The sequence below is a fragment of the Rhipicephalus microplus genome, chromosome X, assembly GCF_043290135.1.
Source record: "Rhipicephalus microplus isolate Deutch F79 chromosome X, USDA_Rmic, whole genome shotgun sequence".
Classification (NCBI taxonomy): Eukaryota; Metazoa; Arthropoda; class Arachnida; order Ixodida; family Ixodidae; genus Rhipicephalus; species Rhipicephalus microplus.
Window position 1 is genome coordinate 508599004 of NC_134710.1, and position 18441 is coordinate 508617444.

The 18441-nt window shown below is 45.3% G+C and overlaps 1 protein-coding gene across 12 annotated transcripts in view; it reads left to right on the forward strand.

Moving 5' to 3' along the window:
* LOC119160723 (valine--tRNA ligase, mitochondrial) overlaps window positions 1-18441 on the forward strand; it is a 622168-nt gene that overhangs the window by 99226 nt on the left and 504501 nt on the right. For all 12 annotated transcript variants that reach the window (XM_075881124.1, XM_075881123.1, XM_075881132.1 and 9 more), the window contains one exon: window positions 6435-6599. In XM_075881124.1, the coding sequence (XP_075737239.1) occupies window positions 6435-6599 (165 nt within the window). The remainder of the gene's footprint in view (window positions 1-6434; window positions 6600-18441) is intronic.

Sequence of the window (18441 nt, forward strand, 5' to 3'; positions counted from 1 at the left end):
CACCACTTTTGACCACCGATAAGCCATCGGTGAAGCTCCCATAGAATTCTTATTGTAAAATACCGACCCTGCCTTCGCAGCTCTCTAGTTCTCGCTCTTCCCGACTGTTTTTTGTTACGCCCTTCGTCTTTTGTCCCCCCCGCTACTCTGGGCACCCCGCATCACCAGATGAGGCCCGTGTTTTCACACTACCACCGAACTTTCGAAGACCGGTCGGCTGACTGGTGACACCCTCATTTTTTGATTGCTGGTCTTGCTTCACTGTCGTTGGTGCCGCCGGCCTGGAGTGACCAGACCATCTGCACACACTGCCTGCCGCCGACTGTACCTGATCGTCTGCGTCAGTGTCATGTATGGATCAATGTTGCATCTTTATTCCAGCGCACACACTTGTGCAACCCCACAGACTTTGATAATTTGCAGTTCATTTTGTGATTAGGAAATGTTCTCACTCACTTTGCACCCCATGCACTCCACTCAGCATGCTTTCTTCAAGCGCGCGGAAGCATAAAAACTGCTGTTACACCTAACGAATCATGAATAATGAAATCAGCGAGGCTGCAAAAGCCTGAAGACACCACAATACGATTCTTTGGCCTCTGCACATGGACCTCTGCACGTGGACCTCTGCACGATTCTTTGACCTCTGCCACTCTCACAAGTATGTTTGAGTTGCGTATTTCATGGACCTTTCAAGCAAGCTAACTGACCTGCCTTCTTCCCGCGTGATTTGGTTTTCAAGGTCGCTTTCTCACAGTGTGCCTCTCTTCACTCTTATCGCAGCTCCTTCTCCTGGCTCCCGCAAGTTTGCTGTGCTCTTTTTATAGCAACTCCTTCGCCCGTTTCCACCATTCCGAAACGCCAGCCACGCTGTTTTAAATTAAGAAGTCTCCTTTTCTGGCTAAAAACGGGCTCAGAGCAGTTCCACGCAGCCTTGCTTGTTTGTCGTGCGTGCGCGTTTAGCTCACTGTTCATATACTGTTGGCGTGCGTGAGTAGTCGGAATGGTGGATGGGAGGCATTTTGCGCCTAACACATCAACCGCTTGGCTTGAGCGTGCCACGTTGTGGAGGGCTTGCTCATAGCTGCTGATGACCCAGCAGCCAACTTGCCCCTTCAGGTGTTCCTGTTTTCAGCTGTGGAGATGGTGAAGGCTTTGCGAGCAGAGGTAATGGCTACATGTGTTTGCAATTGTTTTCGTGAGGCCGACTTCGTTGACGTCAGACACAATGCCGAGCCTGAAGCTTCCAAAGAGGGCCACTTCAGTGGCGATTTATGGCAGTGCGTCATCAACTCCATGGGAGGGCAGGACATCTGCTCTGATGATGTCATTGTGCCGATGATGATACCGACTTTGTGAAACCGTGCTGCACGGTTGGGGGTGGGGGGGGGGTAGCATTGTGAATTAAGTGCTCGGCAAGAGAGATTTAGAGAAATTGGATGATGATGACGGCGAAACTGTGGAGCCAGTGCCCACAAGCGTGCCTGTAGCAATTGGCTACTTCAATAACCTCGTCCAGCTTGTGCATGCCAAGGGCTTTAGCGAAGAGCACGCTGCCACTTTAATTAAACTCGAGACCATTTTGTCGCTTCTACTCTTCAAAACACGTGCATTATTGACTATATAAAAAAAATGTGTTTTTACTTGCAACTGGTTAAAGCTGTTTTATTTACTGCAAACTTCGGGATACAGTGAACGGATGCCGTGTCATGCTCGGGTTTGTTATAAGCTGGCTGGACTACTGATATTTGGATCCAGTGAACTGCTGGAGATAAATAAAACAGGTAACATGAAACTAAGAGTCTATCTTTTCATACCCTACCCTCTGCCCTCGCATATGTTTTAAGCACCACAATACGACCACAGCTCCCAGGTTTTTAAAGAGCAGTCCACCACTTGTGTAAGGTGTGCTTTTAAAGATAACGGATGAAATATGGAAGGTGCGTTTATTATGCGGGGGGAAAAATATCCAAATTTTGGTGACTGAAGTTGGGGGTGTGTTTATTATGTGAGTGCGTTCATTACGCAAGTAAATACATTATTACCTGAGTGAAGAGGAATTGTATGTCAAGTTTTAGAGCCTTATGTTATCCTAGGCCAGGAGTCGGCAACCTGCAGCCCAAGTGGTAATATTATGCGGCCCCTGGGACGATGTCTGAAACCTTTCCCCTCCTTTATCACTGCCTACCTCAAAGCCGACGTGGCAGTTTTTGCCTGAAAGGAGGTTATTGTTTGTAACCTACGTTTGTAAATTGTAACCTTGTGACTGAAAATAAGCATTATTTTCATTTGTACTCTTTACATTATTGTCAATTAGAGTTTGCCAAATTTTTTCTCTTTGCCTTTAAAGACCCCTGCTCCTGCTTCGGATCGTCCGTGGGGCCCCCTCCATGTCAGTTTTATGAAACTAGGGCCCTCAACTTCTGGAGGTTGCTGAACCCTGTCCTAGGGGACCTTTATGCGCATAAAATCGGATGGGGAGACTTGCGCACCAAGTCGTCTTGTAGAAAATCATCTGATAACTTCGGATGTATGTGTATTCAACAAAAAGGAACCGACATGTTATAATATATCACACAAGTAATACTCATCAATTGTCCTAGTGATTGGTTCTGCAGCTGTTTTTCTTTTTGTTGAATGGAATTTCATGGAAAATTTTTTTGGGAGTGACCCATAACACTGACTTTAACTCTTTTGTTACCAAGCCTATTCCAATTTATCACCTGTGATCGATGCTTTCAGAAGTAAAAGTGCTGTGCTGATTGCACGATTCTGTGTTGATCTGTCCTACTTCACCAGGCTGCGTATAAACAGCAATTTCGGTCACATTTGTGAATTGGAAGTGTAAACTGCCAAATCTAGCCTATATTATCGTCGACCGAGCAACACTCAGCATTGGCTACACAAAGTATGCGGCACATTCATACCCGGTGTAGTTCGATCACGTATTTCGGTTCATTCATGCAGCTTGCTGGTGCTTTTCTCCATGCTGTTATCACCGTGGTTTCCCCGCAAAAGTGATGGCAGCAACATGAGTAGCTGTGAATTTACACCTAGTAATATAGAGAAACCTCGATAATTTATACCAGCTGAGAACGTAGCATGGTTAGGCACTAAACAGTAGTGTGCGTTTGCAAGTACAAATAGGCATCTCCTGACGTGCGACATCGCCACCAATAAAAACAATACAGTACCATAGTAGATATTGCCCAAAGTACCCATCAGAAATTGTTTTCTTCCTTTTGCCTATAGTCCGTGACAACTTAAGGGTAAGAAGGTGGGTGTTTCACTATACTTTCGTGTTATGTGTGTCATGTGTGCTTGCTGCTGCCACATTATACCCACAAACTTCCTAGTCTCATCTGCCCACTTAATTTTCTGTCTCCCCTTCATACACTAGCCATCTCTTGAAATCAAGTCGGTTACCCTTGGTGGTCTAAACTATGCTCTACGTGTTTGGCGGATGTCCATTTCTTCATCTTGATATGAACCGTCTCATCGTTAACATTCATTTGTTCCCTGACCCACTCTGCTCTCTTCCTGTCTGTTAAGGTTACACCTATCATTTTCCTTTCCATCGCTCGCCCTGTCATCCTCAATTGAAGCTAAACCCTCCTTGTAAGCCTCCATGTTTCTGCTCCACAGTAAGTACCGGTAATATGTAGCTGTTCTATACATTCCTCTTTGGGGATAGTGGTAAACTACCATTTATGGTTTTAAAATACTTACCGAATGTGCTCCACCCTATCCATATTCTTCTAGTTATTTCACTCTCATGGTTGGGCTCCACGGTTACTACCTGTCGTAATTAGATATTATTTATTTACAACGCTAAGTGTGTCACAACGTATTGCAAAACGCTGTTGTCTCCCGAGACTCTTACACATTAGTTTAGTTTGAGGCATATTGATTTTCAGTACTCTTTTGCTTTCCTCATTAACAAACCGCCGATAAGAAGATTAACTACAAAATATGGCCACCGCTTCGCTTCTACATGAGAAGTGCCTCTATGTGCGGATGTCAAGCGAAGCGAGAATTGAGGGTGCTACCAAGTTACGGAAATTGTCACGATCTTCGTTGGAGGACAAGCAATTTTTTCTGGTTTTCCAGAAACCTGCGACGCGATAGCGACGAATGACCCTTCGTGAAAGGAAATCCTGCCGTCGTTGCTGGAAAGTTGCGTGCACGTGGTTTTTTTCTTATGATGGTGGTGGGAGAGGGGGGTGATTTTCAAAAAAAGGTGGAAAGGTAAAAAGGGGTGTGGAGTGCAAGATAACTGTCTCTCATGTGAGGACACCTCAACCGATACACTCACAGAAGCAGAGGAACGTGGAATGAAGGGACAGTTAGAGTGAATAAAAAAGAAAGTAGGCTAAAAAAAGGGGGGTGGGGGTTGCAGAAGGCGACCAAGGTCGATTAGCGGTTGGCACAGGCAGTTTGGTGACCTTCGCTCACTGTGTGCTTATCAGCTGCGATGTCTCTACACTCGCACCGCTCATGAACCCGCTGTGGCGCACAGATAAGACGGGAGAGGTGCCGCCCACAGATAGAAATAAAAGCAATAGGCATGTGGCAATGGGTGAAGGAGGGGAGGGAGCGAGCTGAGGTGGTTTTGAGGGGTCATGGAAGAGATCGAACAGGTGAGGAGGCGCGAGGTGTCGGTTAGCGGGAATGCAGCGGATAAATGTAGGGGGTGCGTTTATTACATGGGGGGAAAAAAATAAAAATTTGGATGACTGAAGGTGGGGGTGCGTTTATTATGCCAGTACGTTGATTACGTGAGTAAATACGGTACTCTCCTTTAACTCTTATTCCTAATTCATCCTAAACTAAAGCCCTGAAAACTTCCTTTTAACACAGGGTGAATAGCATTAGGAAGATCGTGTCTCTCTGCCTTACATTCTTCTTTATTGTGTTTCTGTTGCTTTCAATGTGATTCTGTCGCTTTCATTATGGAGAACTATGGTGGCTGTGGATTCTGTGTAGATTTTTACTAGTATGTTTATACACTCAAACCTCGATACAACGAAGCCCGATATAATGAAACATCGGTTATAACAAAGTAAATGAAGAAGTACTCTTGGAATAGATATAGCGTTCCGATTTTACCTTTACAACAAATTTCTAGATGTAGCAAACATATTTTTGTGTTAAGTGCAACTTCATTTTAAAGAGGATCGAGTGTATATAGGCCTCCCAAGCTTGGCTTTGTGGTGCAGTGGTACATGCGTTCCACTGCCTTTCTTTTAAAAAGCAGTCACTCATTCCCACGCTCCTGCCTTTCGACTGCGCTTGTCAGTAAGTTCATGCACGCTGTACGCACTGTTGTCTGCTCGCCTTGCACGCGCGGCCTCACGTGTCGCTCGCTTGGAAGGTTTAAAAAAATGTTGGAGATGGAGGAAAACATTTTCATGGTGGGAATCTCATGAGAAGAGAGCGGTTAATCGACAAAGCTTTGTGTGACCGAGCAGGTCGTCAAGGATGATGCTGTTTGAGCGAGCACTCCGTGTATATCGATGGTTAATGGCCAAATTTCTATGACATGAATAGTGAGGTGACTGCACGATTTCTATAATTATGTTACTGGTAAACCATGCATTCGTTGCGGAAGTTGTGTCTGCTCTCAGCAGACAACCACCACGCTTTTGCATATGTTAGTTTGCAGCAGCTAGTGGTTTTACTGCGAAAGCTGTTATGAGATCAGAACACGGGTCACATGCAGCACCGTAGTTGTCCACTGCTGCCACCGGTGTTCGTAACCACTATTGCACAAAATAGAAAAAAGACCTAAAATAAAAAACACGAAGAACTTGTGGTGAAGCGGTGGAATTCGAAGCCGAATCCACTGTATACCAGCCCAGTATTCTATCACTGAGCTACGCAAGCGCTTAAGACTCGTTTGCAAACTTACCTTAGGCAGGCTTGATGTTGGGAAAGGAATTGCATTAATAGGAGTAATAAAGCATTTTAGAACAGCAAAAGAACAACCAGGCATCAGACAATATGAATTGCGTAACTAGTGAGTTGTCCAATGCTCCAATGCATTACAAAAGCTTGCTCTTCATCAGCTATAATTGTGGCACATACCCACTTTAGATGTAATTCTTCATCATTGTCAGCCACTGAATGCAACACTAAATTCGCACAAAGTTTGTTGCAAGTGTTTAGCGGATATTACGCTTCTCCGAAGAATGACATAGGATAGCATAGGGAATGCTGGCCTACTACACAGAAATTATGATTATCTATGGTGTAGTGGGTACCCAGTAAATGTGTTTCTAGCGTTCATCCAAAGAGTGTTTGGAGAAGTGTCCGGAAGGCTGCTCTTCATGCTTTCGCTGTGACTGTGCCGCGTGTTCCGCCCAGGCCTGGCAATTTTTTTATGAAAAGAATACTGTGCAGCCACTTTAGCCATTCTTTTGTTGTTTGTACAGGCATCGTATGTGTGGCAAGCGAGTGGTGTGGGCGCCCGGCTGCGACCATGCTGGAATTGCCACTCAGCTGGTCGTAGAGAAGCAGCTCTGGGCTGAGCAGGGGATCACACGGCAGCAGCTGGGACGTCGGGCCTTCCTGGAGGCCGCTCATGCTTGGAAGAAGCAGTTGAGTGTTTTTTTTCTTGAGATCAGCTTTGGGCTGCTAATTGGGAGGAATTGCAGAATCTCAGCTCAATCTTGCAGCAGTGTTAACTTGCTAACTGAACGGTCGCTACTACCATGAGAACTCGCTAATTGAATGGTCCCTACTCCCATGAGATATGTTGAAGCAATTGAAGCTGTTCAGAAACGTGTAGCTCGCTTCATTGTTCCAAGACTAAACAGTCTGTTTAGTCTTGGAGCAATGAAGCAATGAAACAGACTAAACAGAATTTGTGCAACCACTGCGCCGATTGTGCCAATTTGATACAATTTCCAATTTTTGCACTGAGCTGCGTCATAACTGCGAAATTCGCTGAAATTGCACCACGCTACGCTAAAATGGCAAGCAAGCCTCAGAATTTTCTCAGGTGCGCTAATTTCAGCGAGAAATGCAGGCCACATCGACCATCTGCAGTTTGCGCCATCCGTCAAAGCGCGCCGACCCCAACTATAGTGCTTAGACTGTACTTAAAATACGACCTGATAAAGTAACAACGCTGTGCGCTCATCGATCTGTTGGTCGCAGCGGATGTCTATTAACGGGACGATGGAACTTCAAAACAAAAATGCATTGCTGTAGCCACCAATGCTTCGCGGGAAATGCAAGTTTCCTAGCCTGAAAACGCGGCTATGGCTTGTTAGGAACTATAACTGGAAGCGTATGGCGCGTTTTTCTCGCGCGAACTAGCTCGACGTGCTGCGAACGCCGGCATTGTCAGTGACCACGTTGATTGCCTTAGCAGTGGCACATCAAACTTTTTTTGTTTGTTTTGAAGTTACGTCGTCCCTGCCACGTCCTGTCGATAGATATCTGGTACCGTCACCGGGCCAATGGGCGCATGCTGGTGTTACTTTACCTGCTTGAATGCACTTTTTAAGGGAGCCGAAGCCGCACTTAACCCCCCCCGCTCCCCCGGTGAAAGAAGAAATATGGTAGGAAGTGGGGGGATGTGTAGCAGTTAGAAAATTTCTTGGCTTTGGTTGTAACCTGTGCAAAAGGCTGCTTAAGCCACCTTTGCCGCAGTACATCGGTGCCCAGCGGAAAAGCATATTGAGATTTGGAAGAAGCCGTTAGTGCTATGTACGGGACACTCCACATTTTGCTAGATTACTCATGCGTTTGTATGCCGCATAATTTTGATTACCAGTACAATAACTTACGTCTAATTAAGCTACTGGCAACCATATGGAGCGGTGTATGACATTTCTGCTTCTCTAAAGAAACTAAATAAATTGTGGACCAGTTTTTTTTTTTCGCCACCCCTACTTCTCGGTTTTTGCGAGTCTTCCGATTTTCAAGGTCCTAAGCTTGGCAGATCCATATTTAAATTCGCAAAGTCTGTCAAAAAATTTGGCAGGTACAGCAAAGGCTAATATGGACTTCATCACTGTTTGCTAAGTGGCGTGGTTCGAAATACTACTATTATTGAAATGTTAAGCACTGCTATTTTATTGAAATAGCTGTGCTCATGTTCACACTGCACGATTTAGGGGATGTTGAATGGTTTATACATATATGTTTTTTCAAAATGTAAGCCTTTTTATTTATGCTGCTTCAAATTTGGTATTTCATGATAAATACTGTCTGATTTTTCCCCTGTAACCTGCTCGAAATTCAGATTACAGTGCTTCAAAAGTAACATTTTGCTGCTCCGAAAATTGCTCCAAATTGTGTTTCGGCTGTTGCACTCCTGGACTGTATCTAGTGCAACAAAAGTTAAGCATTCACTTTCACTTCTACATGTTCAGACATATTGGGATATTAGGTCATACCACGGTGCCTCTTATAAAACGACATCTCTCTTGGTCTAAACAATAGTCATCCTTTGGACATCTGTCAGGTCTTACGCGCGTACACAATAACTCTGCTCTTCCTTGGGATATGAAAACGTGGAACATGCTCTATGACATCATTGCCAACATGCATGAGCCAAAAATTTATTGAAGTGAACTAACTGCATTTTTTTTCCTCATAGATTTCCCATATAACAGTGCGTTATCCAAGGAATTCATTCTGCCTTACTTCTGTAGTACTGCTATACTCAGTGACGGCTTTTCTTGACAACACTGTGGAAACTACAAAACCAAAGCACATGTCTTCTGCTGTGCCAGAAAAATAGTACTCAAGTTTACTGATAATTTTCTCATTTATGTTGCTGTATTGAATGCTGCCTTATTTACAGTCAAACATTAATATAATATCAACGAACCCTCGATATAACGAAATATTCATTATAACGAAGTAAATGAAAAATAGTCTTGTAGTAGGTATAGTGTTAGGGATATACCTTTATAACAAATTATCTCATATAACAATCTTATCGAGTAAGATGCAACTTTATTATAATGAAGTTTGAGTGTATTATCAAACTGAAACAGTTGGGGGAAGCTGTATGTAAAATGTTGGAGTTTTTCTGATTTTGAGTGGGACGCTGTTGAAAATTATGTAGAAGACGAGGAGGGGTAATATCATCATCGGGGATTAGAGCAGTATGCTAGCAACAACAAAGAGGTCGATCGGGTGGGCTTCGTCGCCATAGGCACGGCGGCTCGTCCTTTCCTCTACATTTCTGTGCCGTGAAACCCGGGAGGAAGGACCTTCAGAGGTGAGATGCAGCGGACTTCACGAATTTCGACTGCAGTCGTAGCCTCGACAACTTTTGTGAAGCCACCGTGGCTAAAGCTGACATGCGAGGTCTAACCACCGCTGTGACCTGGGAGCCCGACTCCGGTTGCCACTAAGACTACTAGGAGCACCCATGGACTGACATGAGTGCAGGCATCGTCTGGAGGTTCGCGAGACGGAAGCCCTCACGTATACTTCGGCTCTGTCCTGACTCCCCCTTCACGAGGACGGCCGGATGCTCAGAAGTGAAAACAGTCCATAGGTCAACGACGTGCATCTTAACAGTGCAGCCCCGTTAGTGCAGGCATCGTCTGGAGGCTCACGATACGGGAGCCCTCACGGCTTCTTCGGCTCAGTCCTAGCGCGCCCTTCACGGTGATGGCCCGATATGCACAAGATCATGAAGAACGACAGCCCAACAAGTGACAGATATTCGTTGTGCGAACCTTCTGCGATGGATGCCGGGTTGACTCCGACTTCTCCTCGTGGCATGGCCGGCCAGTGATTTCTCCCGTTTCCGACACTGGACCGGATCATGGAGGCCCTCTACGAAAGGCGCAGTCAAGCACGCAAGGTCGTCACGTAGGTCATCGCAGATATTGAACACCTACGGCATGTAGACCAGCCATCAATGTGTGAGTTGCGCAACATTCTCTGAATTTTGATTGAACAGTAGTATGAGCTTCTCAGAGGAATTGATAAGGAGATTGAAAACACAGTTGAAATCGATTATTTGGTAGCAGAGCTTTATGAACACCAGATCATTCTAGCCAAGGTCAGAGTGGAATATAAGATAGCGGACGTACTAAAGGCTCGACAAGCTCGCTTGGAGGCTATGAGGCAAAGGATTTGGACAGAAGTACAAGCTAACGTGGACTCTTCATCTGTGGCGCCGCCATCTAGCCTTTGCTTCTTCAGCAGCAATCTTGTTCTACGGAAGCTAGACGACTCAGGCTCACGACGAATTGCTGAACGTGCTGGAAGCCGGAAAAGCGCCGATGTTGCCACTGTAACGAGCATCCAAGCATGTACAGAACAACCGCTACTTCTAAAGAACTGGCCCACGCCTTTAGAACTTTCATCAGCGTACACTATCAATGAAGCAAACGACACGACAGTTACAGCAACTCAAGTGCACACGCTGGAAGAGACTTGTACGAAGGAAAAGCAGAAGGCATCTGGATATCCAAAAAAATGACACACCAGAGCTTGAGGATGATTGCAGGCCGAAGATGCCAGATTTTGTTGTATTGCAGTCCTCGCGTCTGTGCAACCAAATACCTGATGAAAGGAAATCAAGGCCATTTCACCAAGGAAAGAAAAATTTAAAGTCAACAAAAAAACGGAAGTCTACTGCCCGTACTTATCAAAACTACGGCACTTCGGGTAAGCCACCAAAGTCAAGTATAGAGAGACTGTGGTTGGAGTGACATATCTTTGCGAAGATGTGAAATGTCAAGACAGTGTCAACCCCCCGAATAGGACAGCCCAGACCAACGCAGAGTGAAAGGGCTGATGCTTCCAAGACAAGGGCAGACAAGAGAAAGAAATCAAGAAAAGTTCTGAGGAACAGCTACACCAGAAACTTGTGGAAAAGTCTGCATAATGGAGCTTCCTGCCCAAGGAAACTTATCGTGGAAAGCAGTTCACCGAAAGTGACGCGTCCACTGGCAAGAGCGTGGAACAAGCGCCGTAAACATCGCTGGAAGGCCAAGTGCAGAAAGAAATCTGGGTGATTCTATACAAGGACTGACATGGAACTCGTTTTGATGAACATTGGGTACTCGGAACCCATGTGTGATTTTTGGGTTCTCCGTCGTCATTCGCCACTGTGGAGATGCGGAGGATGTTGAAAATTATGTAGTAGACGAGGAGGGGTAATATCATCATCGGGAATGAGAGCAGTCTGTTAGCAACAAAGAAGAGGTCGATCGGGTGGGCTTCGCCATGGGCATGCCGGCTTGTCCTTTTCTCCACAACAGTCACACTACTACTTCAACCTTTCCTGTCAACTGACGAGTTGTGCGCTCCTGTTTTGCGAACTGATCGGCTAAGTGTATGTGATTGTTACGCTGAGGGTATATGTTGCGGGCGGTTGGAGTGTATGAAAAGTAAACCGAAAAGTTTCGTAACTGTTAAACTATAGACTGGCGCTGCCTTTAAGGCTGTATTCTATTCCATTGGTGTTTCTGAGTAGTAAAAAAAAAACTGATATATAGACATAATGGTGATCCTCAGGTGAGAGTAAGACATATGTACTAGTAATTACATATACGGCTAGCCTAATAACGTAGATTAGTGGATGAAAACGTGAGGAGCAAATTATTTCTAATTCTAGAGAGCGGCGAAAGGCAAGAAACATAGTACGAAAGTAATGGCGTGTTTGCATCACTCACCGCATAGCGTCAGCTTGAATTGATAGACCCCGATGACTCTCTGCATAGTCAGGCTGATGATGATTATATATGTAAAATAGAGTTATTGTTCACCTGGCAAGAATGCTTTCCTTTTCTTTGCATTTTTGAGACAGCACCACCTTTTTAGCTCACCCGTTTTTCAAAAGAAATGTGGCGTTCGTGACATCAGCATGCAGCCACAAACATGTTGTTTAGTTCTCCAAGAAAACTATACTTGTAATAGGACACTAAAATGTACACTGAACAATTGAAATGTCTCTCCCATTCAGTTTTTTCTATGTGTCTTTCTAAGAGCATCAGCGTTGGGAGAGGGCAAAACCGAAATCATCTGCAAGTTGGCGAACTACAACACTAATGTGCAGAAGCCTGGCTTCTGTAGTCCTTGCTCTACTGTAGGTTGTTCGCGATTTATATTTCCTACATTCACATTTGATTTTTATATAAAATATATTTCTAAAATGTGTTTTTTTTTGTGTGCACGCACTTATACACGTGTATCAGATTGATTGCACATGTGCGTCAGCGTCTCGGCAGCCAGTGACGTTTATTATCAACAGCATGCTTTTGCACAGTCGTAGCATGTACAATGTTGCCGCTTGCTTTGATACATATGTTACACGCTCTTTTATTTTTTTTTACAAACAGAAGCATTGTTATTTACAATTAAACGAAACATAAGCTTTAACAGGTTAATTGGTTTGCCGAAATTGTTCATCGTAGTTCAGACAGCAAGGCTGTCGTCTCTCTCTTGTTGACCTAAGTACCATGGGGCTTGAAGTGGTGCAGAGTGCCTGCTCATCTGTAGAATGAGGCCGTGCCCAAAGCGTTGCTGGAGTCAATTCCTCCCTTCTGCACGATGAGCCATTATGTTCAGAGGGCGGACCTCCACTAGTATGACATTCTTTCCCCTTTACGCACACAGATGTCTCACTGTTTTCCACCGGCACGAGCAGAGCTGTTTCGCTGCTTCCCGATGGCGCCCTTGACAAGGTGGCACTGCTTTCTGATGAGCCCTCAGTTGTCGCACTGCTTTCAGATGAACAACGCACCAGAGACGTCTTCTGCTCGTTGGAAGGTTCAGCTGTTCGCCTGAGGTCTCGGCGGTTTTTCTGCGGCAGTCTTCCCTTTTCTGTGCGAACCAAGTAGGAACGTGGACACACTATCTCAAGCACCTTCGCTTTCAAGCGCCAAGAGTCCATAACTCTGACAGTGTCTTCTTGTTGAAGTAGTGGTAGCCACGTGCCTTTTTGCATGTTTTGTCTGTGCTTGACGGGCTGAAACTCTGTGGTATGTTGAAACTCAGGGAGTGGTGAACGAAGGTTTCGGCGCATCAACAGCTCTGCTGGTGACCTGCCGTCTTCGAGTGGTGATGTTCTGTAATTTAATAGCCCCAGCCAGAAGTCGCTTGCTGCACCTGCTTTTTTCAACAACTTCTTGATGAACTGGACTCCTTTCTCTGCGAGGCCATTTGATCTAGAAAAATAGGGGCTAAAAATAACATATTCAAAGTCAAATACCCCAGAAAAATTTTTGAACTTCTTGTGGTGAATTGCAGCCCTCCGTCTGTGCAGAGCTGTTCGAGTATGCCGTATCGAGCGAAAATACACGATAACTTTTTAATTACTGCTTTTGCAGTAGTTTCTTGGAGTCCCTCAAAATCCGGAAAATTTGAGTAGGAGTCATACACAACGATGTAATGTCTTCCGGCATGTTCAAACAAGTCTGCTCCCACTCTGTTCCATGGATGATCAGGTGTATCTCGCCAAAGCAATGGTTCATTGGCTTGTCTGTACGCATGCAACTGACAGGAAGGACGCCGCTCGATCATATCAGCCATGTCATCATTTATTCTAGGCCAGTACATGAGCTGCCGTGCTCGGGCTTTGCACTTGGCAATGCCAAGGTGACCACGGTGGAGGCGCTCTAACATTTGTTTGCACATTGAAGTGGGAATCACAACTTTTGATTCCTTAAGCAGTACGCCCCTGACAACTAATAGCTCATTTGCGCACCTTTTGAGCTCACCTTTGATGGGCTGCAAAGCTTTCAGCCTTTTTATCACAATCTGCAGTTCAGCGTCTGCCATGAAAGCCTCAGCTAGTTCTGTTATTGTTTTGGGGATTGCTCAATCAGACAAGATTCTTATAGCATAAATTTCAACATCCTCAGAAAAATCACCCAGAAATTCTTGCCCCTGAATACGCAAAAGCATGTCTGCTATTATCAGCTTCTTCCCAGAAATGTGCTGCAACTGATAGTTTTACTTTAACATTTGCAAGAAAAGTCTTTGCAGTCTTGGCAGTATATAACCGAGCCCTTTTTTTTAGAAAAAGCTAGCAAAGGGCTGTGATCAGTTTCTATGACTATCTGCCTGCCCACCACAAATTCACTGAACTTTTCACACCCAAAAACGGTGCTCAGGACCTCCTTCTCTATCTGCGCATACCTACGCTTCGTGTCTGTTAACATTTTGGAAGCATAGCTTATCGGACGCCATTCTTCCCCGTGCCTTTCAGCTCCTACGGCGAAAGCCGATGCATTGGCAGATAGCTTTGTGGGCAGTGAAGCATCGTAAATTGCAAGAACAGGGGCTTTTGTAAGTATGTCGCGTACAACATTCCATTCTCTGTCACGCTCGTCTGTCCATTAAAAAATGACATCATCTCCCAGAAAGGAACACAGCGCTTTGGTGCGATTGGCCAAGTTCGGCAGGTACTTAGAAAAATAGTTCACAGCGGCTAAAAATCTTTGCAGATCTTTTTTCGTTGACGGCGTCGGGCACGCCACAATGCATTTCACTAGACTGTTGTTTGGTTCAATTCTAACAGAGCTGATTTTATCACCCATGAAGTATATTTGTGGCGTCGCTATCGTGCACTTATCCCAGTTAACCCATTGGCTTCCGTGCTCTTCGCGTCCATTCCCGCCTGGTATTCCGCCGGAAAAGTTTCTCGCCCACCGGCGGCTTGGGTAGGTGCACCTAAACCACTATAAAACCTGCAACAAATGTCATAGAATAACAAACTTTGTTTTATTTGCTTAACAATGCTTGACTGCACCAGGTGATTCAGTAAGACTTTCAGGTGTGAAAAAGTTTTAAGCACACGGGCATGTGAAGGGCAACTTCACATTTTTCACACTCCCAGTGGCTTTCGGACTTTTTGCCGTGGGCCTTACAAACAAAGGAAAGTCTTGACGGATTTCGCTTGACTTTGTTTGGCAGGATGTGGTGAGAAAAATGAGCTCATTCGGCGCATTGTAGGCGCATTGGTGAGGCCACTACAGGCGGGTTTCCTCGATCATGGTAGAGGGGAAGAGTGGTCTCTTCGAAAATGGCCTCAGCGAGATTGACCTTCCAACCTGTGTAGTGAGCCGCTTGCCAGTTGCTTTGCAAGATAGAGCATAGCTGTTATAAACAGTGATGTCCATAATCTAAAGCAAATTTTCTTGTAGCCTTTTGCATATCTTCTCATGATGGGAAAGGAAGCGAGTTGTTGGTCCTCGCGATGCTCTACTCCCATGCCTCGGTTGTAATAAAGTTCTTCAAAACTGGCAAACCGTTTTGGCGAGCCTTCTTTCCTGAATCGGTCACATTAGCTGCATTGTGCAAGGTAGAAAGCATAGTTACTTGCATATTATCTTGCCCTGTTGGAGCTATGATGCCTCGTGCAAAGAGAGCTGTGCAGTCACCTTTTTTCATCTTGAGTTATTTGAATTCATCTGGCATGTTTTTACGGTGTAGATGAACTGTACCCAATGTATTCGAACCAGATTCTTTGAGGCGACCAAACAGTATCGGTGAAGAATACCATTTGTCCATATATATCGTGTGGCCATCAGGTAAGTGTTTTCCAACGAGGTCAAGCACAACGGCCTCACTGCACAATAGCCCATCACTGGAGTTTTCTCACTTTTTCCAGTATAAATTGAGAAATTCAGGCAGTAACCACTGGATGACTCACACAGTTTGTAGAATTTCCATCCAAATCTTGCTCGTTTCGAAGGATTAAAGTGAACGTAAGACAGCCAATCGCAAAACTTCATCAGGCTTTCGCCAATCGCACGATCTTCTTCGGGATGATAGGCTGCACCAATGGATTTTAGTTTGTGATCAAGGACAGGCCGTATCTTTTGGAGCCTCTCTTCATTTTGGGGAATGCTGTTGTCGCAGAAATGCAGATAGCGTGACAGTGCCCAAAAGCGATGTCTTGGCATGACAGTGGCAAAAAATGGTGTGCTTATGACAGGTCTCGTGGACCAGTAGGACTGAATGCTGCTCCTTTTCTCTTGGCTCATCAACACGCACATGGAAAAATAAGCTTTAATTTCACCTGGCATTGTTTCATGTCATGAGGGGTCGGGATGTGAGCGCTGCTTCTCACTTGCAAAGACGTTTGTGTGCGAAGCAATTATCTCCCAAATATCTCCTTTGAGAAGTGCGTTGAACATTTCAAGAGCACTCGGATTGGCACCTACTTGAAGCTCTATGGATCTCTTGATACCTGGTTGGCCGCTGAAAGGGTGCTCGACAATTTTTTCAACACTGTCATCTTCTTCCCATCGCCAGTTTTCCATCCTGCGCTTGTTTGGAAATGTCTGCGAAGCATCCATCTAGGTGTCCGCTGAACACAGGTTCTCTTCTTCATCACTACCACTTTCATCAGTTTGGCAGTTCTTATTGTCTAAGAAAACATCGTCTTCATCACAAACGTCACTTTCTTGGTCACTGTCGAACACAAGATTCAGTATTTCTTCCTCTGTCAGACCACGTTTCTTCCGTGACGCCATGTTTTACAAAAGCAGCGATAGTGCACCCTTCACCTCTGAAGAAAAAAAAAGCACCTTCGAACAGCTAAAAAACCTGGACAACTATGTCCATCTAGAAGATAATATACCAAGCAAAAAGCAAACACAAAGTACTGTGCTGCCATCTATAGAACAATGTAAAAAGTAAAGATTTTCGCGGCGGCCGGAGTTTAGCCGGTCAAAAGCGCTTTTGGCCTCGCCAACGTGGCCGGCGAAGTGCCAGCCACGGAAGCCAATGGGTTAAGCCTGCGGCTCGTGCACCGTTCAAAGTACTATACAACTTCTCGGTATGCTCTTCTAGCGAGGCTCCCGAAATTATAATATTACCCACATACCCTCGCACGCCAGGAAGACTGTCAAATATTTTTGTCATCGTCCTCTGAAAAACTTCCGGTGCCGAAACTATTCCAAATGGCAGTTGTTAAAATCGGTAACACCCGAAAGTGCTGCTGAACGTGCAGATTCACGAAGTTTTCTCATCAAGCGGGATTTGATGAAATCCGCTATTTACATCCAGTTAGCTAAAATATTTCGTGCCTGCAAGCTCGCTCTCAATCTTTTCTCTTCGTGGCAGTTGGAAGTGCTCCGCCCAGCTGCGGTGGTCTAGTGGCTAAGGTACTCGGCTGCTGACCCGCAGGTCGCGAGATCGAATCCCGGCTGCGGCGGCTGCATTTTCGATGGAGGCGGAAATGTTTCAGGCCCGTGTGCTCAGATTTGGGTGCACGTTAAAGAACCCCAGGTGGTCTAAATTTCCGGAGCCCTCCACTATGGCGTCTCTAATAATCATGGTGATTTTGGGACGTTAAACTCCACTTATCAATCAATCAGTTGGAAGTGCTCCCTCTTTATCACACGATTCAAGTTGCGGGAGTCCATGCAAATGCGCAATTTTTCATTCTTTTTACGGACAACTACCAATGGGCTCACCCAGTCGGATGGTTCCCTAGCTTTTGTGATGATACCAGCTGTTTGCAGGTGGTCCAGCTCTTTCTTGAGTTGGGGGCGTAGTGAGAAGGGAATTCTCCTCGCAGGCTCCGCCACTGGCATGGCGTCGTCCTTCAAGGTCACTCTGTTTTCCCGCTGCAGCTTGCCGATACCTGTGAACAAATCGTTAAACTGGGTTTGTATGTGTTTGGACAGGTTGCTCTCACTTTTGACGTCGTCAACATGGTCAACACTCACTAAGCCGAACTGCTCACTAGCTTCAAGCCGCAGTATAGCCTGTCTTCCCTTCTTTACGACGAAGAACTTGACCAGGTGACTTTGAGATCCTAGTTGAAGAACCAGCCGAACTTTTCCTAAGTGTGTGATTTCGCTCCCTTCGTAGCTGTGCAGACTGACTTTTGTTGGTAGTGGAGGCTGTCTAGAATGGAATGCCTCAAATATACTAAGGGGAATTAAGTTGGCTTGAGCACCCGTGTCAACTTTCAGCTTTACATCACAACCAAGTATACGAGTAACAACCAGCCAGTCCCGCTTTGAATTGTTCTTTCTGCTGCTGCCTGCCACAAAAATTTCGAGCACGTCGAAATTGCTATCGCTGCCTGCTTTTCATAACTTCGCTGGTCGACGTTGTCTACCTTTGGCGGTTTCATTCTGCAGCACACAGCGAAGTGGTTAGGTTTGTTGAATTTCATGCAGATTTTACCATAAGCAGGAGATTGCCTAGCCTTGTGCACTCGGTCACAAAAGCCGCATTTGCTTTTACTTTAATATCCATAATGGGATTTGTCCTTGTGTTTTACGGCGGCGACACTTCTTTCCTCGTCTCATGTTTTGCTGCGTGCAAGTGCAACTTCCTCTGCTTTTGCTCCCTCTCCAGCCATTTCGAGGGTCAAGTCTCTCTTGGCTAACAGCTTTTCCCGCAGACACTTGCTTGTAGTTTCAAAAACTATCTGATTTCATGATTTCAAAAATTATCTGATAGCATGAATGCGCGCAGTATAGCAAAATTACA